Source organism: Amphibalanus amphitrite, unplaced genomic scaffold (genome assembly GCF_019059575.1).
Source record: "Amphibalanus amphitrite isolate SeventyFive unplaced genomic scaffold, NRLGWU_Aamphi_draft 000328F_arrow, whole genome shotgun sequence".
Classification (NCBI taxonomy): Eukaryota; Metazoa; Arthropoda; class Thecostraca; order Balanomorpha; family Balanidae; genus Amphibalanus; species Amphibalanus amphitrite.
The window spans coordinates 507,400-535,214 of record NW_024881823.1 but is presented as its reverse complement, the minus strand read 5'-3'; the positions used below and the strand labels follow the sequence as shown (position 1 = coordinate 535,214).

General features: G+C 50.6%; 1 protein-coding gene across 5 annotated transcripts in view; it reads right to left on the bottom strand.

Moving 5' to 3' along the window:
- Positions 1–9,500: 9,500 nt before the first annotated feature.
- LOC122388618 overlaps positions 9,501–27,815 on the bottom strand; it is a 55,186-nt gene continuing 36,871 nt past the window's right edge. Inside the window, exons 6-24 of one of the 5 annotated variants that reach the window (XM_043379820.1) lie at positions 24,017–24,235; positions 22,945–23,391; positions 21,856–22,092; positions 20,972–21,139; positions 20,321–20,451; positions 19,887–19,998; positions 19,001–19,450; positions 18,095–18,619; positions 15,766–17,685; positions 14,799–14,864; positions 14,418–14,544; positions 13,961–14,163; positions 13,467–13,630; positions 13,026–13,194; positions 12,242–12,461; positions 11,818–11,939; positions 11,319–11,509; positions 11,000–11,072; positions 9,501–10,576 (exon numbers count right to left, since the gene is read on the bottom strand). In XM_043379820.1, the coding sequence (XP_043235755.1) occupies positions 11,013–11,072; positions 11,319–11,509; positions 11,818–11,939; positions 12,242–12,461; positions 13,026–13,194; positions 13,467–13,630; positions 13,961–14,163; positions 14,418–14,544; positions 14,799–14,864; positions 15,766–17,685; positions 18,095–18,619; positions 19,001–19,450; positions 19,887–19,998; positions 20,321–20,451; positions 20,972–21,139; positions 21,856–22,092; positions 22,945–23,391; positions 24,017–24,235 (5,531 nt within the window). In that variant the 3' untranslated portion in view covers positions 9,501–10,576; positions 11,000–11,012. The remainder of the gene's footprint in view (positions 10,577–10,999; positions 11,073–11,318; positions 11,510–11,817; positions 11,940–12,241; positions 12,462–13,025; positions 13,195–13,466; positions 13,631–13,960; positions 14,164–14,417; positions 14,545–14,798; positions 14,865–15,765; positions 17,686–18,094; positions 18,620–19,000; positions 19,451–19,886; positions 19,999–20,320; positions 20,452–20,971; positions 21,140–21,855; positions 22,093–22,944; positions 23,392–24,016; positions 24,236–27,815) is intronic. The other 4 variants (XM_043379821.1, XM_043379822.1, XM_043379823.1 and 1 more) reach the window with 4 other exon arrangements.

Here is a 27,815-nt window from a genome sequence, read left to right as displayed (position 1 = left end):
TGGGATGACTGTACAAACTGAGCCCGTCGCCCATCAGGGCTTGTATAATAAACCGTGTCCGCATGACAATGCATTATTACAGACTTTGAAGAAGTCAATGCACTGTTCCTGTGAAGCCAAGACTGTTGCGCATGCTTTGCATGCCTTTATTTTGATGCCTTCCAACTTTCAAGTTCTATTTAGGTCTTTTATATGGGTTACTAGGTTGTAGGTGGGCGAACGGTGGAATTGGTGGATCGAGACGGTTATAGTGTTGAACGATAGAGAAATTATTCTCCATACATTTTGCTTGTTCGAAAAGGAAAGAAACATTTTTATGCTTCGCTTCTCCGACACAAGCTGGGGCAATCCTATTTAAGATGTTGTCTCGAGTTGTTTAGGATTTTGCACATTTCTGAGGAAATATCTGATAGTTCGGAACATTTTGCCGGCTCCCCCAAAAGTGAAAAATAGGCTGTTTCACAATTTACTGGCCAGTCCAGAATGCAATTCGAAATGCTTATACAATGTCAGTAATGTACCTAATTAAACGTGAATGCTGAAAATGTGCTGAATGTGAAAATGATGAAAAAATGAAACGTGAATGTGAAAATGATCATAAGATGTGATTCAGATCAGGTGATGTTGGATGACAGATATCACTTATGACGGTCATTCGGCGAGCTATATTTTCTGAGACCCATTTCCTCCCATGTATATTGCATGTTACACTTTAGAAATCGTCTAACTATCATCATCATCATCATCATCAATTGTATTACGTCTAGAGACAAGACAAGCATGGGCATAACAAACATACACAATGCACACAAGACATACGCCAGAAAACATATGCACAATCATACCTACACCAAACCATAGGCATACCAAAAACAACATAACACTATCATATGGGTGGCGCTAATATCATTTGTATTAGTGCCCATGCCTCCCCAGTGTTCTGAGCCAGGAGCCAACTGAGCGAGTCGGTGACTCCACAGGGGGGTCTTGGGGTGTACATAATCTCAGGTGGGATATGACCTCCAGCAACCTGTAGAAGCACACTCATATTGGCCCCACATACGATGAACATAAATCTAACGATAGGCGCGCAGTGTCCCGATGAGGCATCCCCAAGAACAAGAGTGGCCAGGCTGGCAACCAGAAGTTGGCGTAGGCGGTGATTTTCGCGGAACGCATCACGGAAGCACGCGATGATGGGGCGACGTAGAGTCTCCTGTACCTTCGGTATGTGCAGAGCAGCGAGCAAAGCTGTGTGGTGGGCTCTGGATGGCAAACGTAAGGCAGCTTTGACTGTTGCTGCTTGCCAGGACTCGAGACGAGAGATGTCGGCGGGTCCCAGAGGGCACAGAGCACAACCAAATAACAGGGTCGGGGATACTATGGCTCGCCAAAGGAAAGCTTTGTCAGGGCCAGGGAGCTGCGAGCTGAACAAACCCGCTCGGGAGAGACCGAAATAGGCGCCTCGTCCACGGGACACGCGTGCATCTACGTGCACTCGGCCCTGAAGATTCGGGTGCAGCTGAACACCAAGGTGCTCAGTGTATTCCTTACACGTGAGCAACTGGTTGCATAAGTGCCACTCAGGTCGCTGGGCTAAAAGACCAGCACCGAAAATGAAACAGTGACTTTTGGTTGCGCTCGGGACCGGGTTAACAAATTCGAGCCTCCAGCTAACTGAGAATTCTGAGACAGAATCCAATAGCTTTTGCAGGTCAAGTGCGTTCCCCGACATGACTAGGAGGTCATCAGCGTAAGCCACTACTGGGACATGCTTACCACAGACCATTGCACCAAGGCCGGTAGCGTCCAGTTGCTGTATCAGCGGCCTTAAGAAAATATTGGCCAAGCATGGTGACAGAAGCGCACCTTGCCTCACCCCTCGTCGTACGGAAAACGCATCCGATATAGAACCTCCGAACCGAACTCGTGCCGAGAGGTCGCTATACCAGAAGGCTAAAACCAGCCAGCTTCGGCGAGATAAGTAGTCTTTAGCCCGAAGTAGGATGCCAGCGTGCCATATTCGGTCAAAGCACTTACGAGCGTCGAGATTAGCGACAAACAGCGGGGATTCGTGCAACAAATAGTGGCCAGCCGCTTCCTGGACGAGTAGCGTTGCCTCTCTGGTGCCCCGGCGCTGAAGGAATCCAAACTGTAGGTCTGAAGGTCGGAAAGAAAGTTGGATTTCTCGAAGAAGCAGTAATTCGAGCAGCTTTGATACCGTGGACACCAAAGAAATTGGTCGGTAGCTATCCGGACAGTTTGGGTCCAAGCTGCTTTTTTTAATAAGTGGGACCACTGTGCTTCGCCGGAAGCTGTACGGTACTCGCATCTCGGCCAGGCTGGCAGATAAGAGGAGAGCGATTATGTCCAGAAGCGTTGGTGAAGAGCCATGGATAAGATGGTCGGCGGTGACACCGTCAGGGCCGGGAGCTGCATTCCTGTTTAGCTCCGTTATAAGGCCCGCTACTTCACGGGCACTTATGATCCTACTGGGACCCGGTGCTTCAAGCGCAGATGTCCTATATGCGTCTACTAACTTATGAATGGTCTCGTGCTCAGCTGCAAGCCCCTCAGAGTCACCGTCCCTGTGCGTGAGGCTGAAGTGGTCAGCAAGATCATCAGCCGAGAGTGTCGCACGAGGGGTAGCTGAGCCTCTCCGCGCTCTCTCAACCTGCCGCCAAACAGGGGCGGATCCAGAAAATCTCCAAGGGAGGGGCCATTAGAAACCAGGAGGCCCCCCCCATAATCCCACCTGTTGGAGGCCCCATCTTCCCACTTGTTGGCCCCCCCCCCAAAAAAAACTGCGTCTATTGAGCTTATCTAGCTGTTCAGGCAACATCTCAACATCTGTGCAGGCTTGGAGGCCCTCTGTGCAGGTTAGGAGGCCCTGTAAAAGTGGTCATCTCTGTGAGTATAAGAGACCTCCAAGTTATGAAAAGCTTTACCAATCTTCTAACAAAGAAGTCTTCTCAGCTAGTCTTCTAAGAAATAACTAAGTGGGTAGGTTAAAAAAAAACTCATCGGATTTCGGCCACTTTATTTTCAGGAGGCCCCCTTTTCAGCTTTTTAACTTTTTAACTTTTTATTTTATTTTTGAAAAAAATCGGCCAAGGGGGGGCCATGGCCCCCATGGCCCCCCCTTGTATCCGCGCCTGCCGCCAAAACTGTTTTACGTTACCGTCACGGCGAAACGCTGCCATCAGACGAGCGCTGTCGTCCACCTTGGCTCGTGCGGCTGCGACACGAGCTCGTCGATAATCTCGCCGTGCAGCACGAAAACAGCTGTGAAGCACCGTCAGCTGTGGGCGATCTGACTCTACCCACAATCGGTGCCAAAACCGAGCGCGATCACGGGCTGCAGAGACAGCCGGAGTCCACCAAGACTTTGGCGGTTTCCAGCGGCGAGAACAGCCGGACTCGGACGCAGCTCGATGAATAGATGCCGTCAGGTGGCTGTCCAGCTGCTCAACATCCAAGTCTTCCGGATTGCGCAAAACCAGAAGCTGGGCTAGACGTCTACGGTATTCATCGTTCCGAACATCACAGCTCCAGTTTAACACCGTGCGAGCCGGTGAAAATGCACTCCCCGCCGCCTTCTGGCACCGCCTTACTGTGAGGTATAGTGTGCAAATCAGAGGTAAATGTGGGCTCAAGTTATCGACACATGGCTGAATGATGTGGCAAGACTGCAACTGACTAAAAATGAAGTCATGTGGTACTAAGATGTGATCAATGTGTGTCGAATAGCCACCGCGCTCATACGTATAACTAGTCTAGTGACTGACTAAATCTGAACTCCGCCGTTACTAAGTCATGTGCGTCCAGAAGTCGCTGTAACTCGCGGCTAAATGCGTTAAAGCCATGGAGTCTTAACCATTGAGCTGGACGCTGAGCGAGTGGGAGTCGTGGGAGAGCACAGTTAAAATCTCCGAGTAGCATAATTGGCGCTGCAGGTCTGATTTCACACATCATGGAGTCCAAGCTCGCGCACGTATCTCTATACAGTTCTAACTGCTCAAAAGTGCCACTAAAGTACGGCATGTAGCAGCCTATAACATTGAGCACTGGCAGCCCACCGCTGCTTATTTGGAGCCCCAAAATACGAGACGACTCGCACTCAATCTGAGCAAACGTAAAAGAGTCATCACACCTGCATATCATGGCTGTCCCGCCGCGCCGGCGCCCTTCTCCAGCGCCTGGAGGTGTCTCCATCGCAAACGATTGAAATATTTGTACATTATCAACATCGTAGCAGTTAAGGGCATCCCCCAGGAGGTCTGCTTCGGCACAGGATACCCATGTCTCGGAGAGAAACAATACATCTAAGTACTCAAACAGGACGGCAATGTAAGCGGCGGCGCTCAATGCTCCCTCGCAGTTATAGCAGCCGACGCGAAACAAGCGATCATTCAGGGAGGTCGTATCAGCCTCTCCAGATGGGCAGTTACTGGCCCCACCAGGATCCACTACCGTTTGGGACAGGGACGCTGCCGAATGATGGGGCGCTGGTTGTGAAATGTTCCGTCCGGCCTGATCCCCCGGCTGACAGACAGGGCCAGCTCTCCGTCCGAAACGGACCCAACGCTACCTGGTGCTGACTACGCAGCGGCTGTAGTTCACCAGCAGACGCATGTGCAGGGGGCTGCTGCAGATGCTGCTCCCGAGGCTGCAGGTGAGGTGGGGACAGCGGTGTCAGAGGCTGTTGCTGCAGTCGTGGCCACTGTTGCTGCTGCATCTGTTGATCTCGAGGTTGCGGTTGGAGCGGTGGCAGCTGTTGCTGCTGCTGCTGCTGCTGCATCAGGTGCTGCTGCTGCTGCTGCTGCTGCTGCTGCAGCAAGTGTTGCTGTTGCTGCTGCTGCTGCAGCAAGTGCTGCTGCTCCCGGTGCAGATACTGAGGCGGCGGCACCGATGGGAGCGCTGTACCTTGCTGCTGCAGCTGAAGCTGCTGTAGCATTGGCTGCGTCTGCTGCAGAGTTGATGAGAGCTGTGACATCTGGCTCATGGTCTGCGGCCTTGGCTGAAGGTGGATGTTCACCATCTGAGGAGGAGGAGGCTGAGAGAACTGCTCGTTATTCTGGGGCTCCAGCCATGGGGTTCCTGGCTGCTGGTACCTGTATGCACCTTGCCACTGACCAACTTCAGGTTGCGGTGGAGCCGTTGACTGACGACCCCATACCATTGGCTGAAGACCAGCCGGTGGTGGCCGAGACTGCTGAAGAGGAGCCTCGGCTACGCGTTGCTGCCACGGATACGGCGGCTGAGAGTTACGCTGGGTCGTATAGCCATGAACTGACGCCTCTCTGCTGGTCGCCTGGCGCTGGAACTGCTTCCCTTGCTGTTGGTGCTCTTGTCTAGGGCGGAAGAATCGCCTTCTGCGGACTGGATCTCTCCCGGTGGGACGAGATGGCAGGTCAAGACGCTGCTTCTGGCCCTTCGGTTTAGGGTCAGCGGGCGCCCTGTGCTCTCCCGCCTCATTGCCACTGTCGTCTGTGTCGGTCTGTTGGCCAGGACCAGAACGCTGATGCATATGGGAGACGATAGCACGTGCCAGACGGTCCAAATCGAGAGAGCGGGCCACGTCAGTTTCGGTACTCGCTGGCAGCAGTGGCTGGCTTCCTTCCGGCTTCTTGTTGTCCTTGTTCTGCCTGGCAGAGACAGAGGGAGGTGGCAGAGAGACCGGCTCATCTCCTGTAGCGGCGCTGCTGTCTGGTTCTGGCATGGTGAGAGGCGTTGGCTTGGACGAGGCACTTGTCTGTCCAGGCTCCGGGCGAGTGACGCCGCTGATTGTAGCAGCCGCACTGGGTACAGGCTCTGCCTGATCAGCGGCTGGAACCACGGTGGGATCTCCTGATCCAGACGAATCTCCAGTAGGCTCCGTGGTTCTGTCAGGAACGGTCGGGTCTGCTAGATGGATGCTAGATGTGGGAGACTCGACGTCGTCCTTGGCAGCACACTTCGCTGCCCGCTCCTCGAGATTGGCGATACGGACTTGCATAGTAGCGAGGATAGCTCGAAGGTTAGAGTTCGAGGCTCTAAGCTCCTGTATTTCTCTGTCCATTCGCAGTGAATTATCTAAAACGGCTTCTATGCGTCCAGTATCGGGTTCAGAAGGCAGGCTATACAATATCGCTATTCTTGAATTCGAGTCACAACAGTGAAAAGTAAAAAATGGATGATACCTGATGGAGACGAAAACACATACGCTCAGTCACACGTAATCCCACAAGACCCGCACGTTCTAAAAGTGGCCCCAACGGCGTTCCACAGTCCCCGTTAGCGACCGGTGGCTGCTCCCTGGCAGTGGCGGCTGACGGTGAGTTGTATTGTGTTGTAAGCTTCCTTTACCCACAGTGGGAATAGGCAATGGACATGCTAAAACCACGAATTGGTGTCAATAAAACGGAATATTAACCCTCGCATGTGTGCGGCGTTTGCCAGCTTCTAATGTGTAGGGGGGGGGGGTCGGTTGGACCCCCCCTTGCCGTTTGGCCCCTGATCGAGCTAGAGCTTCGCGGAAAAAACGAGCGTGTTGCCCGTGACGAGAGGAAGCCGATGATACCCAATTTTAAGGTCCTAGGTCATTGGTTGACCTTCCAGGTCAGGTCAATGACCTAAAGTCGGGAAAATCGGGACCTGTTAGAAAGTCGTAAAGTGTGGCTGCTAAGGGGTTTTTCGGGGTGCTGATCACGAATATCGTGTTAGTTTTGATCACAGATGATGTCTTGAAGCATTTAGACCAGGTCGGGTCAGGTCAGGTCAGGTCAACCAGTAGGCATCGTGACGGGTATTCGTAGTACGTGTCAACCGCCTCTGACAGCTTCGTAACATGTTACGAAGTCACCAAAACTACTTCGTAAATGTTCAAATGGTTGCTAAATTCGAATTCAGCTCCAAAAACTAGCCTAGAAACATGTAAAACTCGAAAAAGTGAACCGAGGTCACCCGAGGTCACCAAAGGTCAATGACCTGACCTGACCTTCAGGTGACCTTGACACACACTGGAGTAACATCAAATCACATGTTTGAGCGTTTGAAACCACGAAAAGCTTGCAAACACGCGGCTAGTGCGAGCCGACATACGCGAAATCGCGATTCCGGCCAAACATGGTCTCGGAAAAGAGGTCACAGGTCAAAGGTCATTTGGGTCAGGGTCATGAAATTTTCAGGGTAGGTGTAAAATTGATCAATGCGAGGGTACTGAAAGTTTCGTCGCGATCGGCCGCTTTTTACGCGAGTTATTCGCGAAAAACCATGGGGGGGGGGGTCCATCCGACCCCCCCCCCTACACATGCGAGGGTTAAATGCCATTTCAATAGATTTATTGAATATTTTCTGTACTCTGTTTCCTTATCCAACTTGTGGAGGCACGTGAGAGAAAAGGCTCCTGATTTAACCCTATTAATGGCAGGCTCCTGGCTACCCCTATTAGTGGCAGGGGGGGGGGGCTGTTTACGACCCCCCTGATATCTCGAGATCTAACGGGCCGATTTTCAAAATTCAAACGGCATTCGATTTCGCTCAACGTGATCTACATTTCTTAAAAATTAAAATTAAAAAATGTCAATAGGGGGTAGAGGGGGGGGGGGGTAAAAACGGGCAAATTACAGATACATTTTAGACTGTTTATCACGGCCAGGTTTCTGAACCTTTGCCGATCGATAGAGAATGAACCAGGAATTCACATGGATCCTAAAAATATGCATTTTCAAAAACCATAGGCGGATACAGATCATTGAGATTGGGGGTACACAAAAAGTATAGTAAATAAGGTTTTTGTTAGTACTGTTTCTAAAAAGGGTGGACTGGTAATGGTCTTGTTATGTTGCAATTATCTTATGAGAGAACGACTACAATTGTATTGGTCTTGCATAGGCGGTGTCAGGGCACCTATGTTGGGAGGTAGAACATAACCCCCCTTTTTGGACGCCTGGATCCGCCTATTATAGCAAAAACGTGTCAAAAGAGGATGTACAATAACTTTGTATATGTTATCACATGATACCTTTCATTCACTGTTCGTAAAACTGGTGCATACAGTTAAAATACATCAGCATCGTGATCTTCGCCCAAATGACTCGCTTCACGAATAGGACCCCCAATTCCCACTCCCAGTGCTCTGGAGCCGCCCCTGGTAAAGTTATGAATTTGAAATTTTCAGGGAATGTGCCCAATTTAGTTTAAGGAAAAGTCAGAAAATTTCAGCATCGTAGCTTCAGCGGTTTCGGAGATATTCCCGAAAAACCTGAGGAGTGGATGAAAACAACCCCCTGCCACTAATAGGGTTAACGGCTATTCGGTTTTGTATATGTAGGTATGATAATGCCGGCCTCGAAAAAACTTGCAAATTCTATCGATCACCGTTTGTTTTATTGAAATGTGTGCCTATAATCGCTTTATCGCATCGTTCGCTGATGTGATATTGAACTTCAGCGATTTAATCGATAACGCGGTGGTCTACATACTTGTATTTGCTCCAATGTTGTGTCGAAATATCCTTCCACTGAATTGCGATTTCAATTAATCTTTTTTTTTGTAGATCGAGAAATGTTTTCTTCAAAAGCTTCAAGGGGAGGCGGACTGCATAACTTACACATATGTTACCCGTTGGCCTAAACAATAAGCATTTAAAACCATGGTCTTGATTGAGAGCAACACAACGTTTTACAATGGCCAAGCTCTATGCTGATAAGAGATGATCGATCGCGAGAGATTGGCTCGTCTCTAGCCTGTGCCTCCTCACCTGCCGAAGAGACTATGTTGACGCGTCTGTCTTTGTCAGGGACTGACAAACCGTGCGTTGGGTATCTGGAAATTGAGGGATAATTATCCGGGATCTCCGGTAATTATTTGGTATTGCAGGGACCATCGATGCAATTAGTCGCATTCTTTATATTGCTTTTGCTTCACTAATGGCTCTTTTACTTGGTGTCATGTCCGTTGTGCGCGGTGTCAGCCTAAAACACCGAATGATCCCGGTGATCTCGGAAAAGTATCCCTGATTGTCCGGATGCCGAATGCACGCAAAATCTTGGGCGTCGAAGTACAACAGATGGCAGCACCGTAAGCCAACAGGAGCCGCTCCACTCGGCGAGCACAAAGCTGGCTGAGTGGTATACACTGGACGGACAGGACTGCTATCTAAGAGGTCGCTCTGCAGATCTGTGTGGTTTAGCTTGTAGGGGACACCACATTTCGAGGGTACCTACCACACTAAGCTCAACCGGAATAAAATAGATCTCGGGGGACCCTGTTCTTCCCGAGTGAGAGGGTCAGGCTGGAGAGTATCCATTAGCTTAAGTGGACCCAGTCCCACACCGGTTTAGAGCTCACGACGCCCGCAGGATGTTCAGAATTTTGGATGGTCTTCACGGCTCCCGTCGCTCTCGCCTCAGTTGAGGTGTTATATTTCATGTTGTAGGACTGTTCTCATTTCTCAAACGCGTAATCAACAGCATGTCCTATTGTCCTAAAATATTCGGTGACACCCGCATGCACACTCTTTTTCTACAGTACACTGTATTTGATCACACACATAATAAGTCAGGTAACAACGGCTGGTGTGTTCCTTCCATGGAGGTTAAAAGTAAGTACCCATGTGCTCTTTTGCTAGTCGGAATACACACTCAGCCTTCACTGCGAGAGAGCTTAAAGCAGACGTAAAAAACAACAACGGATGCGCGGCCGGCAGGGTTATTCGCCTTCCGCGTCATGGAGCAAAAGGCGCGCGAACTATTACTGGTCCGTGGTCGACCCATTTCTTTCACGGTCAACTTCATGTCCAAGGAAGATGGGGCATACAAAAGGCATTATATGCCAGAGCGAACGAGCACAAACATATCGTTAACATCCAGAAAACGCCACATACATACACATCTACAACATGGAATGACATTTATCGGTATCAAAATACATGACCTGCAAACCCCTACTACAAGTACTTGGACTTACTACCTTCGTCCACCACACCAGCGAACCACGTCATACATCATAAACATTCATCACGCGCACCACCAGGAATGCATCCAGACACCAGCATTGCACAACACGTTCAGGCACTCGTTGATCACTCGTCAGATCGCGCTGAAGGCACAGGTTCACTGTACTGAGGTGCTGACCCGCGGTAGGGCTCACCGCGACGGAGCTGAGGTTCCGGGCTGGCCGGCGCCGCTCCGTCCTGGCCCCGAACTCGCCGCGCCGAGGCACGGCTGGCTGTGTTTGGCACGGTGCGCGTGATTGGGTCCCAGAGATCTGCTGCTTCGCTCGGCTGGACTCCTAGTGAACGCCACAGGACGCTACAGCCGGGCTGAGGGCGTGGCACGGCTAACTGCGAGGTCCGGGCACGACCAAGTCACCCCGGAGCGTAGCTGGGTCACTCCGCGTGATAAAGTCACGCCACTATACAACGTCTCCTACTGGATGGTGAAGCGGCTCCACATAGAGTCCAGTCACCTTGACATCACCTCCGATCGTCTATATAAAAAGCGGTCTTTTGGAACGTCTCCTCGTCTTGCGCGAGACGTGTTTATGAGAACCTCTCGTTGCCATTTGATCCGTTCATATCCAGGTCGGAGTTCTGAGGAGGAAGGCAGAACTAGTCAACAGCTGCACACAAAAAGAACAAACTTCATAAGTGACATTATGCATTTCGTCAAATGAAAATAAATCACCAGCCAAGCGCTGGTCTTCGGTGAATCGTTTGGCTCTGGTCATGTCAGATCACGTCTGTGTCTGGCAGTCCATCCCAGTGATTCCTGTTGCCGTATGGATAAGCGCCGCTTATTGACCATTGATGTTACTTCATAATTTATAAAACGTAATTATTCCAAGCTCCCCTGATAGCGTAACAGTTCAATAGTACCAGACAATCATTTCATCCTCTAGATGAAGGCAAGTACCCATGTCCCTCAGCACACGTCACCGTTACGTCTGTTATCAGTCACTGAGTCCCCGGCCTGTACCGACGCAAGTACCGTGAGTCCGTTTGTCACGTTCTTACGTCATCACGTCAGTCAGGTGGTGATGGTCGTGCTCCCTCCCTCAGAGGAGGCCGAGTCCGTCGCCTCCGTCGGCTAGAGGGTCAGAAGAGGCACAATTGCGTCGTCAGGTTCGCTTCGGATGTCAACGTGGTCGTTAGGAAGAAGACGCTATGTACAAAATGTCAAAGGCTCAAAACTCTAAGCTCACGTCCACGCGCTAGCATCAGTCAGTTCGGGAGAAACTTCATCACAGTTAATAGTCACTTAGCTCTCTAAGATCCTCAACCTCACGGCTTCGTCATCGTCATGATATCACGTCACTCACTGTCCAGTACCCACCTTGAACGCTGGGTTCTCGTAGCTGGGCCCGTTTTTCCTGGCCGGTGTTGTCGGCTCGGCGGGTTTGGGCGGCCTCCGAACCAGCAGGAACGCCAGGAACAGACACAGGAGGATGGCGATGGTGGCGATGATGGCAGCAGCCACCATACCTCCGTAGTAGTCGTCGGATGGCTGCAGCTTGCCGCCGAAACCTGCCGGAGGAAGGGGGCGTGAGCAGGCCGAAAGCGAAACGTCGCAGGGGGCGCTAACGACAAACGTACTGGAAGTCAACCACTGGGATAGGGTAGCTGCAATGATGTGAGAGAGTATGTGCTCATCGGTGTTGACTGACGTTTTCTCCAAGGGATAATCTGGCTGAAAGAAGCGCGCGTGTATAATTTCCGTGACCGGCATGGACCCCTATTTTAGCTGTAATAGGTACTGAAAACTCGACGCGACAGTCTGTCTGTCTTTGACCGGTATGGAGAGCGTCTCCCTGCTCGCCGTCGCCGACGCCTACCTGCCGCGTCCACCCGGATCTCCTCCGCCTTGCCGATCGGACCGGGCTTGGTGACGAACTCGCGTACCTCCGACACCTGCTTCTTGCCGTTCTTCAGGTAGGCCTCCAGCCACACCTGGTATCTATGAAGACAAAGAGACAAGCGTTATGTAACAGTTTTGATAGTCGACAAAAAAAAACAGCAACAACAACAAAACATTGGGCTCGTACTTGCGGCTGCTCCGTTCGATCATAGTTATTTAAAAACGACTGTGTTGTAAATGAGTCGTTGCGGAAGCGATTCTTCAACAAATTGCAGTAGCACGAATAAAATGGATCAAAATGTAGATAAGCAATAATGATCTGACGGCAATCGAATTTAAATAAAATTAGTGATGTTGAAAAACAGCAATCAGTCGGAACATTGTGTCAATTAATAACTTACTTGCTGCTGGGCTTGAGCCCCTTGATGAGCACTGAGGGACTCTCGGAGGTCTTAGCCAGTTTGAAGGTGTGCTTCTCCTCACGCTCCTTCTCGTAGATGTAGACGATGCGGTAGACGTTGACGAACTGGTACTGCGGCTTGGGCACTCCCGTCCAGTTGACCCTCACCGAGGTGGGACCCGGCTCCACGTTCGTCAGAGAGACGTTGAAGGCGTACCGGTCTGTTGACGAGCGAAGGAGATCGATAAGTTAGGCTAAAAGCATGGACTTGTTAGAACGCTGGCTAGTCTGCTGGTTAACTGGTATTTAGCTGATGTTCTGGGGTTAATCTCTGCACACTTGAAATAGCATGAATGGGATCAGTCATGCTTATCGGGACGTGTGACTGCAACAAGGAACAACGACGCAGCTACTCGCAAGTGATTGAGGAAGAACGGCACGGAGAGGAAAGACGATCGCTTTGGAGGAAACTTGTTGCGAAACATGAATCATCAAACAATTTTCAAACATGATGATTGACTTAACTTCATGCCGATCAAATGACTGCAAGGCTCAATATACTCGTAGCACCAAAGTCGCAACGTTTGGATGTTTCAAAACTTTATGACAGATACGTGTGAAGGACGCATGTCACCAATTATTGTTAGGACGCGCCATGACAACGAGGATAATTAAAACTGAAGAATGAACTTCGCAGGAAAAGGAGTTTCACAACAGGGTTGCACATAGCTATTGCATTTTGCGCCACTACGCTATTACATTTTTACGTGTTTCCGTGTACTAACCGACAACTGCCTGCGTGTGAATCTGGATGGAGTGCGAGGAGACCATCTCGGTGTGTTTGTCGGTGAAGGGCATCAGTACGATGTCGACCTCGTAGGTGGTGTCCGGCTTCAGGTCGGTCAGCCGGTACGAGGTCAGCTCACGGTGGATGAAGGGCGTCATCGTCCACACCTGAAAACGGGATGGGGGATGTCAAGGTCCATACTGCTACACGGCCCTACACAGTCAATCGGTTACCAAACCATACATGAGCCCGAGGGGTACGGGTCAATCGGCTACCAAACGATATCTGGGCCAAAGGAATACAGGGAGGACTACAGTTGCATATCATGAGCGCATAAGCTTTTCTCTTATGGCGATCATTCTCTTCACAATACAGTCCCGAAAGTCAGGCTGTGGTCGTTCCCTCCTACAGCACGCCATACCGCCTTCTTCTTCCTCACCTGCGCGTCGACATCGACGTCTCTGTAGCGCAGCTGGATGCCGTCGACGTAGTTGAGCTCCTGGTCGGAGAGGCGTCGCCATTGGATCTCAGCCGAGTTCGTGTCCACCTCGAGCTCCTGCAGCTCCGCGTCCAGCTCCACCTTGGGCGGCAGCGCCACCTCGGCTGGAACAGAGGCGACAGGCAGACCGTTAGTGTCGGCGGGTATCATCGTACATATAGCAAAGTAAAAGATAAAAGATCAAGTTTTTGTACTGAAGCTTCAATCGAATGCTACTTTTTAGTTTTATTGTACAATAAAACAAGAGGTTCCAGCTTGCCAGCCTGCCTTTGGTAAATAAAATGCTTCCCTTGACGATCAAGTTCTGGTACTGAAATCTTGCGATTCTGGACGCATGCACGTTTGGTGGTAGGCTTGATGTCGAGGCTAAGGGAAAGATCAACCAAATTGAAATTATCTATGAAACCCATGGCTCCCGCCACCTAACCACTCACGTTCAGGGGGATCGCGGGTGCGGAACTCGACGATGCTGCTCTGCAGGATGGTGGAGACCTGCTCGAACACCACCTTGGCCTGCATGAGGTAGGTGGTGGCTGGCCGCAGGTCGCCCAGCGTCCATACGAAGTCGGTGCGGTCCAGCAGGCCGGATGGTGTCTGGAATACGCGCCGGTCCCAGTCGGTCGACTCCGCGCCGAAGCTGAAACAGATGCGACATGTCATACTTGACGCTGTTGAGGGAGCAAGAGGCGAGCAATTCATTTGTGTTCTGAAGACGTTGATTTAATATTACTGCAACACCCTTTAATGACATTGCTTCACCTAAAATATACAATCCCTAAACGAACATTTCGAAGGCTGGGGATTAGACTGTAATTCGAGGTATGTACTACATCGCATCAACGTTGCATCTGATCTTAGTCATCAATCTTTGGCCTAGTGCAGTCCACTCACCTGGGGTTATCTGTGTAGAGGACCTCTGTCCGGCCGGGAAGGCCGACCAGCGCGGGCGGGATGCTGAACGAAAACTGAACTGAGTTCGGCTTCACGTCTCGGACACGCAGGTTGTCGATGTCGTTACCTGCATCGGATGGTCAACAGACGTTAGTGATCTTCAGTTTTCACGAATCAGAGTTCTGCAAGCCTAGTTACAAACGTCATTCTAGGCTCTTTTTAACCAATGTTTTCACTTATGTAGTTTAAAGCCATTCATTCATACTGATGAATATAGCGAGGCGACATAACAAGACTGACGTTATAAATGCAAATGTTTATTCATGTGAAACTTTGAGAAATGGCACGCGAGATTTAAAAACGTCAAAGTTTTTACCGCACCTTGTCCGATGCCGAGTCCCTCAGTGTGCACGCTGGAAGGCACGGACACAGAAGGCCGAGACGGTACTGCAAACGCGACACGGCGATGTTACCACACCACCACCTCACAAGAACGTTTTGAAGATCGGGGAAGTGGGATGACTTATGACTGCAGGAGCATTGATGATGTTGCTAAGCTGATGGCGTGCTCATCACATTGAAATAAATATGGCTTTGCACTTCTGATATATGAATAAGAGCAGGGCGATTTTATGTCCTTAATGGGTCACATGTTTGGGGACCGAACGTTGCAATGTTTGGTAGGCTCTCGGAAAATAATTTAAACGCTGACAAGGCTGTTTTAGAAAACATTCAGGTAGCCATAAATCAGCATCATTACGGTAATCGATTCAGTGAAGTTAAGTTTATCATATAGAGTGGCGTCTGTCTGACCGTTTCTTCAAGGGCAGATATTTGATTTCAGGTCTAGCTATGCAGGGCAAATGTTGTCATGTCACCTCCTCGTCAGTGTTCCATGTCCAAAGTCATGTGTTAGTCACCACAACGTCCGTTACGGCTTCGCTACTTCGAAGCGGCATCACCATTTAGTTAGTCATGAAGGATACTGTCTATGGAGGATGAGGCAAGCTCATGCAGCATGTCTGACACGTATCAGAGGAGTCCTTGGGATGTCCATCACCCCAAAACAAGACAAGCGAGGTGGCCCACATGTTCGGAATGGATGTTTGCCGTTTTGGGTCGCTGTTTGTTTCCCATTACGGCACCGCTCGAGCTCGAACCAATACGACGACAAGCTGCTGCACCTTCAGTCCACAAAAGGCTCCCTCCACCAATCCACGAACATTGTGAAGCCTGTTCTGCCTTCACTTCCACACCACACCACCAGAGTAGCAGAACGCCTTGCAAGCGTCGGCCACCACACATCGACCTACTAACTGCCACCGAACAAACTACGGTCCTTCCTTACCCTCCTTGTGCTGACCGAGGTGCTGCTCGCGTTCTGGTGGCGGAGTCGATGTTGCCAGGTGTTGCAAAAGCAGAGTGGCGTCGTCTGGTTCCTGGTCGCGGTGTGGCGACGGTCCACCTCCAGCACCGCCGTGAACCGGGAACAACATCGTTCTCCCGTCGTCGTCTGTGATCGGCCGACCGTCGTCACCGATGATGATGTCGAACACCGGTGTGCGCACGGGACCGTTCGGTCCGACCGGGATTGGTCGACCTCGGTTGTCAATTGGAATCCTATCTCCGGGAGAGAAGTTGCCAAGTGATTCGCCAGCGCTCTCGCCACGGGACGGCGGACGCGGCCGTCTGAGGGGATGGACGTTCTGTTGCTGTAGCTGCTGGTGCAGAGGAGTCGGACGATTGCCTCCGATCGGTCTTCTGGCAGCGGAGGTGGGTATCGTGATGGGCCGACCATCTGGACCCAGGATCGGTTGACCGTCTGGACCGATGGCAATCAGGTGCTCCTGTGGACGCTGACTGCTCGTAGGTCGGCTTAGAGGGCGAGTGGAGCCGTCGGGGAACACCTGCACGCGACGTCCGTCCGGCAAGATGATGATCTCAGGACTCTCCTGAGAGTGTGGAACGAAGACGGGGCGACGTCCAGGACTTCCCGGTCGGCCGCTAGAAGCGGTTGGCCGCAGGGGACGACCATCGGGACCCAGGCGGATCCGCTCCCCGTTGGGACCGACCAGTATCGGACGCGCACCGGGCCCATTGGGCCTGACTGGGCGTCTTCCAGGTCCAGGACGCCCACCTGTGTCAGGGAACACCCCCAGGCCTGGGCGGCCACCTTGTGCAGCAGGATGTCCACCGATTGCGGGATGTCGTCCCTGTCCTGGCAGTCCTAGCGATCCCGGATGGCCGCCCTGTGGTGGCCGGAAACCTTGGCTAGGGGGAACGTTCTTTCCTGGCTGGATCGGACGAGCTCCCGGTTGGGGAGCACCAGATGTCTGTTGGTCTTGTTCCTGATCGGTGACGCTTGGCACTCCCGGCAGTGGGAAAAGCTTTCCGCCACTCTCAAGGAAGCGTTTTCCATCGATGACTACCACTGATGGCTCGTCTTCTTCGTCATTACTTTCCTCGGGAGGAACCGGCGGTCGCCTTGGCGGAGGAACGCCACCTATACCATCTGGGCGCTTGCCGGGATTTGACTCCTCGTTGCTAGGTAGAGGTCTCTGTGGAACTGGTCGTGGAGGCTGCTGACCTGGCTGTGGCCTAAATGGTTTTACAGGTCGTTGCGCATTTGATGGGCGAACAAAGTTTGGAAGTGAAGGGAGCGGATACAGCTTCCCATTGGAGTCCAGGTAGCGCTCTCCATCAATCACCACAATTTTATTGGGTCGGTTTCCTGGCTCAGAAGACGCGTCGGTGTCCTCGTTTCCTGTACTCACATCTTCTAAAGCTTCATTATTAGAAACAGGAATCTCTTCGGTCTCTTGAGCTGGCTCCTGGGCTTTTGTGACGTCAGAGCTCTCCGAAGCTGGCTCAACTGTGCCTTCTGTTGTTAGTTTACCCTTAAGCAAAGTCGCTTCAGATGTCTCTTCGTTTGGAATAGCCTCACCCAGATTTGCGACGTCGTCAGTAGATGTAAGGCTCTCCGTTGCTTCTGGATCAACTGGAGCAGGTGGTGAGGGCTCAGGCTCGGGCGTGGTTTCTGGTTCAAGGGTGGGCTCCTCTGAATCATTAGAAGAAGGCATCTCTGTCTGAGTGACATTGTCATGGGTGAGATGTTCTAGGTCATGTGGGATAGGGTTGTCTGTGAGCGTTTCGATAGAGGGTTCGGTTGTTTGGACATTGTCTGGGGAGGTCGAAGTGTCTAACTCATCGCCAGTCGTAGAGTCAACATCAGTCGTGTCGGTTTGTCCTGTCGTCTTGTTAGCGGTCTCTGAAAATAAAAGAAATATTCACAATGACAATTAGGTAATGTAAAAAGACAATCACAATTTTGTTTTAGGGTGGCAGGAACATGTGCTTTTGGATGTAATTGATTGAGAGGATGGATATGATGTCACGTTTAAACATACAGACACAAATTACCGACACGTGTGAAAGTAGATTTGATCCGGCACTATTGGGCTTTTTGCAAAGATACTACATTAGCGGTAAACTCATAATAGCACGACTTAGTATGACTTACTGTTATGAAAGTGATGACAAATTGTTTTTATTTGTTACTGTGACTCATGAATTAATGATGTGACCTTATTAAAAGCCATTCTATCTCAACATATTACATAATAAAGAGTACACTCCTGGAACAACAAGCATGTCTCCGCGCTGATCGCCTCGCTTACCGTCATCGCTGCACTGCCAGAGTTTGCAGCAGCCGTTGGGTCCAGGTCCGAGCGTGATCTGGTCCGGAGAGCAGGGCAGCTCGCGCGGCGGAGTGGCCGGCACGGGCGCGCAGGACGACTGGCAGGTGACGTTGCCGAACTCGCAGTAGCAGACGTCACAGCCGGTCAGCTTCTCGGGCAGCTTCTCCAGGTTCCGGAAGGTCTCTCCGCGGAACTGGCAGCTGCCGTCGTCGATACAGGTGACCTCCGGACAGCAGTTGGGGGGTGTCGGGTGGAAGTCTTCCGGATGACTCCACTCCAGACAGTCGGGGTTGATCAGCTTGAGGCCGAAGTGGTGCGGACACTCGATGGCAGCACAGCTGACACCAGTGGAGGTGCACAGGCAGAACTGGCGGCAGCCGTCGTGGAACTCGTCCCCGATCTTGTAAGACGTGCCGTTGAAGACGCAGTCGAAGCCCTCGTCTGGTATGGGTTCGGCTGTATCCGCTGCTGGCTCCTGGCCCGTTGGCTGTTCGTGGTTCGCGCCTGTGACAAGAGATACTGGAATCAGTTACACTGTATGTAGCTCAACCACAGGTCATTCAATTCAATTCAAGCGCTGTGAGGTGGGCCTTGTATGAACATTTCATTGTGAATATTTATACAGCATTTGCATGCATGCACTCGTTTCTTTATTACCATACATGTGGATCAAGATAAGTGTTCGGTGATTTGCTTTCCGTGACAGGCTTTTCTGTCCAAGACAGTTATGTGTTATGACGGCGACAACGAAATCGTGAATTACATATTTCATATGACTTAGCATGCGCTGTCCGCAAGGGCAAGCAGCGCCGCCTGGCAACAAAATATAGCGCATCACGGTACTTTATGGGAATTACATCGAAACTCGTCTGCTATGTCACAAACCTGTGTGTTCCTCGTTCATCTTGCCGCCGTCCTGCTCGGAGAGGAGATCGGCCCCGCGCACCTCCGCGCTCGTCTCGCCGTTCAGGCTGACTTTCAGGATGGCATCACCGGGCCTCCCGAAACCCGTGACTAGCATGGTCAGCAGCCGGTCACCGAGGTGTAGGAGCCGGTGAGGCACGGTACGGCTCTCCCAGGCACCGTCCCCGATATACCGCCACTGGACAGTGACGGGTGCCTCCTTCAGAGATCCGGAGAGCTCGCGAGCTACTGCCTCGGGCACCTCCACTCGGACAGACGTGGAGCCGGCGTCGACGGCGTCGAGACCGACGATCCTGAGGTCGGAGGAGGCCGGGTCCAGCCGCGCCGCGCCGAACCGCGTGCTGATCGACTCGCCTTCTAGGGGGTCCTCCATGAATGGGCCCTCTGAGGTGCTTTCTTCGGCTGACGTTGCTGAAATGAATGGTATGATGATTTACGACAAACCATACAAAATATTCTTCCGAAGAAGGTCGGTTGCTTCATGGCTAGCAAGATCTACAAGCCAACTCCTACATAAAATTTAGTTTTGACCATAAATTGCGACGCTTTGAATTTAGCTCATCGATTTTTATGCGCACGAATTCATTGTTTAATTTGCCTATGAAATCAATCTCAGAAGAAAATTCTCAGAAGTAAATGGTAGATGAACTGATATTTGCATAATCCTTCCGTTCAGGTCATTAGGTACTAGTGGTTAATGATGCATAGAAATTAGAAGTGATGGATCTGCGGCTAAGCCGCAAAACCTCAGCTGCATTCCGATTCGATTTGTCTTTATTGGGGATTCCAAATACGACCGCGCATTCTGCAGACAATGGTCGGTGGAGCGTGTACCGACCGGTCGTACCATTGTCACATTTCAGCTCCATGCAGCAGTGCTGGTTTGGCTCGGGCTCATGTACACGCACACAGCCGGCCGGCAGGTCCAGCATTGTTGACTGGTCCACCTTGCAGCGGGGCTGAAACACGGTAACACGATCATCATTAGTAACTGTTCACGGACGGGTGAGTCTCACCCATCCACCTGCAGCGGGGCTGGAACACGGTGACATGATCACCGTTAGCAATTATTGTGGATGGCCGTACTAATCTTACATATAACAATGAATTCCAGACTGGAAATATAAGAAAAATATGATGCCTCACACACTGACACGCATGTCCTGTCGCAACAGCAATGTTTCACCCACGCAACAATGTTACTTTTTTCTCAAAGATTAAAATAACCTGCTGTCATCACGGTAACTTCATCACCTTTATTCCGTTCACTTCGCCACCTACCTTGCACTCGACCTGATTTTTCACCGAGCACCGGCATCTGTATTCGCAGCTCTTGAAGAACTCGTCTCCGGGCGTGTAAAGCATGCCATCGTACTCACAACCGGTTCGGTTCAAAATGACATTGCCCGAATCTGAAAAAAGAAAAACATCAAGGCATATTGTTAACCATATAAGCCGATAGTTACAAAGTTCTACCACCAGAATCACCGTAATAAATAAGATATGCCATTTTTCCAGTGAGAACAAGGGACATGTTTAGTCTAAATGAGCTGGGTTTTTGTTGTCGAAGCAGTTTGCGTTGCGAGCCGACTTCAGTAACCACTTGGTGCTTAGTAAGTGGCTGTGTCACACAATCTGATAAACTGCATGAATCACATTTTTAGTCTGAGCTGTATGAGCAAGGGTTCGTAAAATGTAAACATTTTTCCTAAACAAGCTAACCTAAACTCGCAGCCTGTACGGTTACTTAAAACCGGTTTGTCGCGAATATCAAACGGTACTGTTTAAATTGCGTGCATCCATACATGTTCATTGTTCCTAATGAAACAACACTCAAACTTTCATTTGCAGCTTTGCCAACATGCGATAGCGATCCGGTCGCTATCGAAACAGGCAGCCGTGTACTTTTAAACGTTGTATTTGTGGTCTCACCTTTCACACATGTATCGGGCTTGTCCCAGGATTGCGTGAATCCGGGAGCGCAGATGCAGCGTGCCTCCATGGAGTCTGCCTCGCCACCGGAAGAGGCTGCCTTCATCATCTCACACTGGGAGTTGGGCCCGCAGTGGACGAACTCACACTGGTCCACTCCGTCCGCGCCTGTCGGGAGCAGGGTGTCAGCTTTGTGATTTATTTCAGTCACTCATGTGACAAAATAGACTGGACGGAGGCTCATCAGAATGAAAGAAGGGCGCTTCAATAAAGTTGTACAGAAACATTACTATTTTTCCCATCGTCTGATTGTTACAACTTTTGATTAACCCGATAGCTGGCTCATTTTCTTAGTCCAGTGAGAATACCATCAATAATTAATTATGATTACGCCTATTTGAACCTCACCAACATTGCTACGCAGTTGAAGAAATATCCCACAATGCCCTACCAGAATTCGAGTCGCGGTTCTAGGTCACACTGTCCCCGACTGGCCCTGATGTGACCCCAACTGACCCTGCTGGTTGTGCTCGTCCAGCGGCGCCGTATCACAGACAGCCCCTGAGCTAACCATCAGCCCTTGATCTGACCCTCTGACCCCGACTGACCCTGATCTGACCCTCAGTCCCCCACTGACTGCTGGTCAGACCGTCCCTGATCTGACCATCTGACCCCCTACTGACCACCAGCCCCCTACTGACCCTCAGTCCCTCAGCCCCCGACTGACCCTCTGACCCCCTACTGACCCCCAGCCCCCTACTGACCCTCAGTCCCTCAACCCCCGACTGACCCTCAGCCCCCGACTAATCCTCAGCCTCTAATCTGACACTCAGCTCAGGGGCTGACCCTGATCTGACCCTTGACCTCCCCCCCCCACCACTGACCTTGCTGGTGATGCTCGTCGAGCGGCGCCGTGTCACAGACGGCTGTCACACAACAATCGTCCAGTGCCGTCTCCTTGCACAGCGGGTCGGCCGAAAAGTGACCGGCGCGGAACAGTGGCGGAGGACACCGCGGCGCGCACTGCACTCGGCCCTTCAGCTCGCAGGTGCAGCTCTCCTCACAGCCGCGGCTGAATTTTTCACCGACAGCGTACGACTTCTCGCCTTCCACGCAGCCATCTGTAGGGTGAAACACAGTCATTGGCAGAATGTGGTGCTGAGTCGGCCAATTTAACGAAAAAGTGTGATGCCACGATGTCTGAAAGTAAGGTTTTACAGGTATCGTCGTAGAAGCGATCACTTTGCAGCAATATGGGACTGATATCTCATTGCTAAAGGTATTAGTTTCGGAGCCAGTGCTATAATTTTCTCACATTGGCGGATAAGGACGCGAAAAGTGTAACACTAGGGTGGCTACCCCTTCAACTTTCTCAAAACTCTGGTCTAAAAGTTATTCGGTGGCCCAACTTTGCAGATAACTGAGGAACGTCGTCAGTCGGGGCGTGAAAGGAGCGACCCGTTTTTCTCACGGTCCATGACATGACAATGCTTTCCATCAGTTAATGAGCAAAACGCCTAATATCGGTAGAGATCGGGCTCCCAGCGAGCATTTGCTGTCATCATTAACGCATGTTACCAGGGAAAACAAAATGTAGCTCTGAAACTGGTACAAATAAGTCGTTTTTTGCCGTTTACCTGTCCAAAGACCTGTAACTTATCAAAGGTAGAGTCATGGATCATTTAGTTACTTGCTAGTTGGTACTGTTCGGCAGAAGTTAAAACGAAGACGCTTAGGCCCATGTCGGTTTGATAACTTCATCTATTCGTCAATCGTCCATTCGCCTTGTTGTCCGCTCGTGCATTCGTTCATTTGTCAATCTGTCAATCTGTTCATCTCCGTTCATCTATTCAACCCCGTCGTCCACGTGCCGTCTATATCCACTGGTCCCTCCGTCCGTCCATCCATCCGTCCGCCAGCCCGTCCATCCATCCACCCCTGTCACCGTCCCACCGCTCCCCTATATCACTTACCATCGGTAGTGAAGCGGGTCGTCTCAGTCGAATCACCCAGCGCGTCCGGATCATTATCGGCGTGTAGTGAGACGCGTGCTTCGTACTCCGTTCCGGGCATCAGACCATCCACCTTGGCCAGCGGCACGGTCTGTCCACGCTGCGGGGGCAGCTCGCGTCTCTGCCAGGGGTAATCGCCTCCTGTCCTTCGGTACTGCAGCACGTAGCCCTGAGCGTATTGAGGAGGTTGGAAGTCGTCCCAGGCGAGCGTGACGGCGCTGTGAGAGCGAGCTGTCACGATGAGGCTTGGTTTGGGCAGGGAGGGCTCCGTTGATGGCGAGGAGGATGGTGTGTCTTCTGTGGTGGTGGTGGAAGGCTCGGCGGAGGTGGTGGTTGACTCGGTGGTTGAGCTGCTGGTGGTTGTTGATGGCAACTCTGTGGTTTCCGGTTCCTCAGCCAGGATCTCGTCTGAAAACCAAACGGTCTCGTCAGTTCTGTGCAAGTACATATGTACATACGTGACGAGGCGAGTTCTGAGGTTCGAGATGTACACGTGTTCCTCTGAATCTGACAAGTTTAATCCCGCCACACTGCAGACAAAGACGGCGGACGGAGCTGAGATAGCGAACCTGCTGCGTAGTTAGAGTAAACTCTGAACCGTTAGTCGAGTCGCTGTCCAGTCAAGTTACGGGATTATAGCTCGACCGCCTGAGTTTGAATAAGATCGTCCCAGTTTCTCGTATACATTGCTTGCCAACAGATCCGTCTACATTAACCTCAAAATACTGATATGCATCAACAGGCATAAATTTCATGAGCGGAAGAGCGGACCACGATGCATTGCAGCGTTGCAGGGGGCACTACCAAGTTTCATCGTGGGTACAACGCGGCACAGTTGTTGTGAATGTGCATGTAGACCAGTTAACGTGAACCTTGATGGATACAAAACTGGAACATGTTTCCATTCATCAGATAGGCACGATTACCTTGTTGGTCTCTTCGGCCGACTGCCTCGCTCGCCACTCTACTCTACGATCTCTCGGTCTCCTCTATTTCCCTAGAGTTACTTGTTACTTGATCTCCCTCTACTCACCTGCGGGACTGCTGGCGGCACACACCAGCTCTACGCAGCACTCGGGGTCAGCAGGGTCGGGTCTCTCCGAGCACAGTGGGTCGGTGACTGTCCCTCGTGCCACCGAGCACCTCGGTCGACACGCCGGCTGGTTGGGGCCGCCGCAGACGCAGGTCGACTGGCAACCCATGTGGTAGGTCTCGCCAACCCCGTAGGACGTGGTGTTGGTCACGCAGCCGGCTGCGGAGAGGTTAGAGTCAGGTCAGGGTCAGGTGCCGACCCTGTAGGAGAGAGTGCTGGTCACGCAGCCGGCTGCGGAGAGGTTAGAGTCAAGTCAGTCAGGTCAGGGCAGAGTCAGATGCATCTCTCTGGTCCCACAGGAGATGGATTTGGTTTCGCAACCGGCTTTGGAGGGAGGCGTAACGTCAGAAAACAGAGCTATTACGCTGGGGGGTGTTCGGTGTAGTTTGTGTTTCGAAGAGCGACGATGCAGGGACATTTATATTTAGTGAGTGTATGCAGTGCAGGGCAATGGGATGCAAATCAATATTAACCCGCGCCCTGCTGGGGGGGTGTTTGAACACCCCCCCTTGTGGTTTTTCGCGAATATCTCAAAAACGGCGGCGCGGAGCGCCGCCGTTTTTGGTACACCTTATCATACATCAATTCTACACATGTTGTGAAAATTTCAGACCAAGGTCATTCAAGGTCAGGTCACCAGGTCACTTGAAGTGACCTCACCTCATAAAAAGTTTCAATGTCTGTCATAGCTACACCGAGTGACCGATCGCTTTGAAACTTTCAGCGATTGCTAAGAGCAATAGCATGTACAAAATGTATATCTCAGAATTTTTATATCGATGACCTAAGGTCAGGACAATTTTGCGACCTCCCCATTATAAGTCAATGGGAGAAAATTGAAATGCGCCTCTTTTGGACGAAAGACATTATAAACACTCCCAAACACTGAATTACAAGTGGTTTAGACACACTGAACATGAAAATGGTGTTCGTGACCCCTGTTTATGCCCTGAGGTCATCTTAGGTCACGAATAGTATCTAACAGTTTTTCGCAAATAACTTTTGATAGAGGCATGCTAGAGCGATGAAAACGCCTTAGATGTGTTCATCTCGACGATACCGATCGACTGATATGCAACATGACCTTTTCCGGTCAGGTCATGACCTTGACCTGAGGTCAAATTTTCAAGTTGACCTTTCAAGGTCAAGTTATAGTTCATTCGATGCGTATTGACGAGAGGAACACGATGCCGGTAAAAGTAAGCTCGTACAAGCTTGAGTCAAAAGTTATTGCAGAAAAACTGTTTCCGAAAAAATCGGCTATTTTTGCAGTTTTTGCCCCCTGCAGGCAAAACCGTTGACGTTAGGTCAAATCTGAGAAAATTATTCAGAAAGGGCGTTAATAGGGCTATCGAATGCGCTTTTCCGCGGCGCTGTAGCTCTATTGGTTCCCGAGTTATGCGTTGGCTTCTTGGAAATTGTCGACATTCGACCTTGAAATCGGCGAAATTTTGCCTTCAATGACCTCTGGTGACCTGACCTTTGACCTGACCAAAAAATTGACCGAAGTGATTTCGTCATTATTTTTGACGCTCTTTGGAACGCCGCCTTCCGCGTGTCGCTACGTGGCCCAGGAGCCGAGTTAGAAGGGGGGTGTTCAAACACCCCCCCCCCCCCAGCAGGGCGTGGAAATCCAGGACCCCCAGCCGGGCGCGGGTTAACCCTCGCCCATGTTCGTGCAACCCCCCCCCCCCCTGAGGTTTTTCTTAGCTACACGCCGAACCGTTTCAGATAGCCTGCTCAAATTTTCAGTACCCTATGGGGCATCCTTTTCGCAACTTTTGGTATTTTTTTTGTCAAGGTCATGTCAGGTCACGGAGTTATGACGTCATAAAGGGAACAACCTCCGGCCAGATTTAGGCTAAATTGGAGATTGCTTCACATTGGTATAAATGCCGACTGACCTGACACACTGATGGATTGTTTTAGAATCATAACTGGCTGATTTGACATTGGCACAATGTCCGTTGACCTTTTCAAGGTTACTAAAGGTCAAGGTCAGGTCATTGACCTCGGTTGACCTGTAATGACTTCTTGCACTTGCATGCCTTTTCGGGGTATTTTGATGCCCTGAATTCGAATTTGCTATCCATTTCAGGCATCGTCGGTTGTTTCTTGTAGTTCATTTTGGGTCAGGGTCAGGTCAGTGACGTCACACGCCTAACGTGACCCAATGCCCAAATGACCTTGCAGACTTCCGATGCTCCCAACGCATCATTTTTAGAAGTATGACATCGAAATACCCACCCAACGATAGAGAATTGATCACGGATCACGATAGTGAAGGTTTCAAGTCGATATCTCTTACCGTTTTGCCGCAATCGGCGCGGAAATCTGAAAAAGTTAGATTTTTCCGAAAGTTTGACCTTTGACCGGCCATAAGTAGGTCAAATGTGGACCTAGGACCAAAAATATACCACCAATCGCGAGATCTCGTTGAGAGCAACTCGTTGGTGTTTTCCGCTAAGCTCTACGACGCTCCGTTTTCAAACGCCAGGGGGGGTCGCACCCCCCTGCATGGGCGAAGGTGGCAAAACACCGTTTACGGGCGAGGGTTAAATCGTTTATGGAACAAGCACAACAATGGAGACGATAAGTTACAATGACAAGCTAAATATATTCTGACATAATACACAATTTATCTTGCATTACAATGGTTGTGTTGTCATAAATGATCAAAGTAAACCAGTCATGATCAGTTATAATTGATAAACCCTTCTCTGGCCATCAAGTCTCCATATGGCAACATGAATCGGGGGTGCGCTTCTCAACTCCAGAACTGCAAGTCACCACCGCCGTCTGTTGCTCGAATATCACGGCGCCCTTGAGCGTCTGATCTCCATGTGAGAACGCTTATGATTCAGTTAGCGCGCCGGTGTCGCTCGCGCTGTGTGGTAATGTATGGCGGCGAGCGGACATTACCGAGAAGGTTTGACCGATGCGGACGGCGCGGGGGCTCCAACACCGACCCCGCTCGATTGGTCAGTCAAAGACAAACCGCCAACTCCGATATGGCAACAGCGACATGCCCGCAACGCCCGTTACCCCGAACGCCTTATGAGATGGTCTTGCTGTGTTGTTGGGTTTGTATACTCCAATCATGGCGCTCAACAAAGGAGGGCATTCGCTTGTAAATCTGTTGCATTTGAATGACCGTTGTTTATTTTAATCGATGCTACTGTGAATTTCGACTTTGCTGATACCAAAAGCTCTCTTACCTTCGCCTCCCTTTTCAATTATTTATATTAACGCGATATTCAGCTAACGTTTTCAAGTTTCAACTAGAAAACTTTGTTGCTGTAATAAAAAGACCTTCTACGAGAAGGATGCGATATATCTTTCACATCTGCCTGAAAAAGTCCGCCATGTCCAAACACAACAAATTCGAGGAGATTTTCATGATATCATTAGTCTGCGCGGACATGCTTTGATTTCAAGCTGATAAGAATAGAAACTCAACTTAACGTCTGTGTGCTGCTTTAAGCGGATTTACACTTGGAAACATTTCCACAGGCAACGACACCAGACAGTCACTCTAGCGTAGAGATTAAATTCAAGTGGACATATTGCTTAGCAGCTCACATTTATAACGCCTTATCTGAGTGAGACTGTCGCCTAGATTCGTTGTGAATACGATAGTACACTGCGGTATTTGTCTTGTGAGTCATGGACTGCTGAACTAAGACTTTGGCTTGGAGTTTTGAAAAAAAGGATTTGGCCGTTCTTCATTGAAGTCATG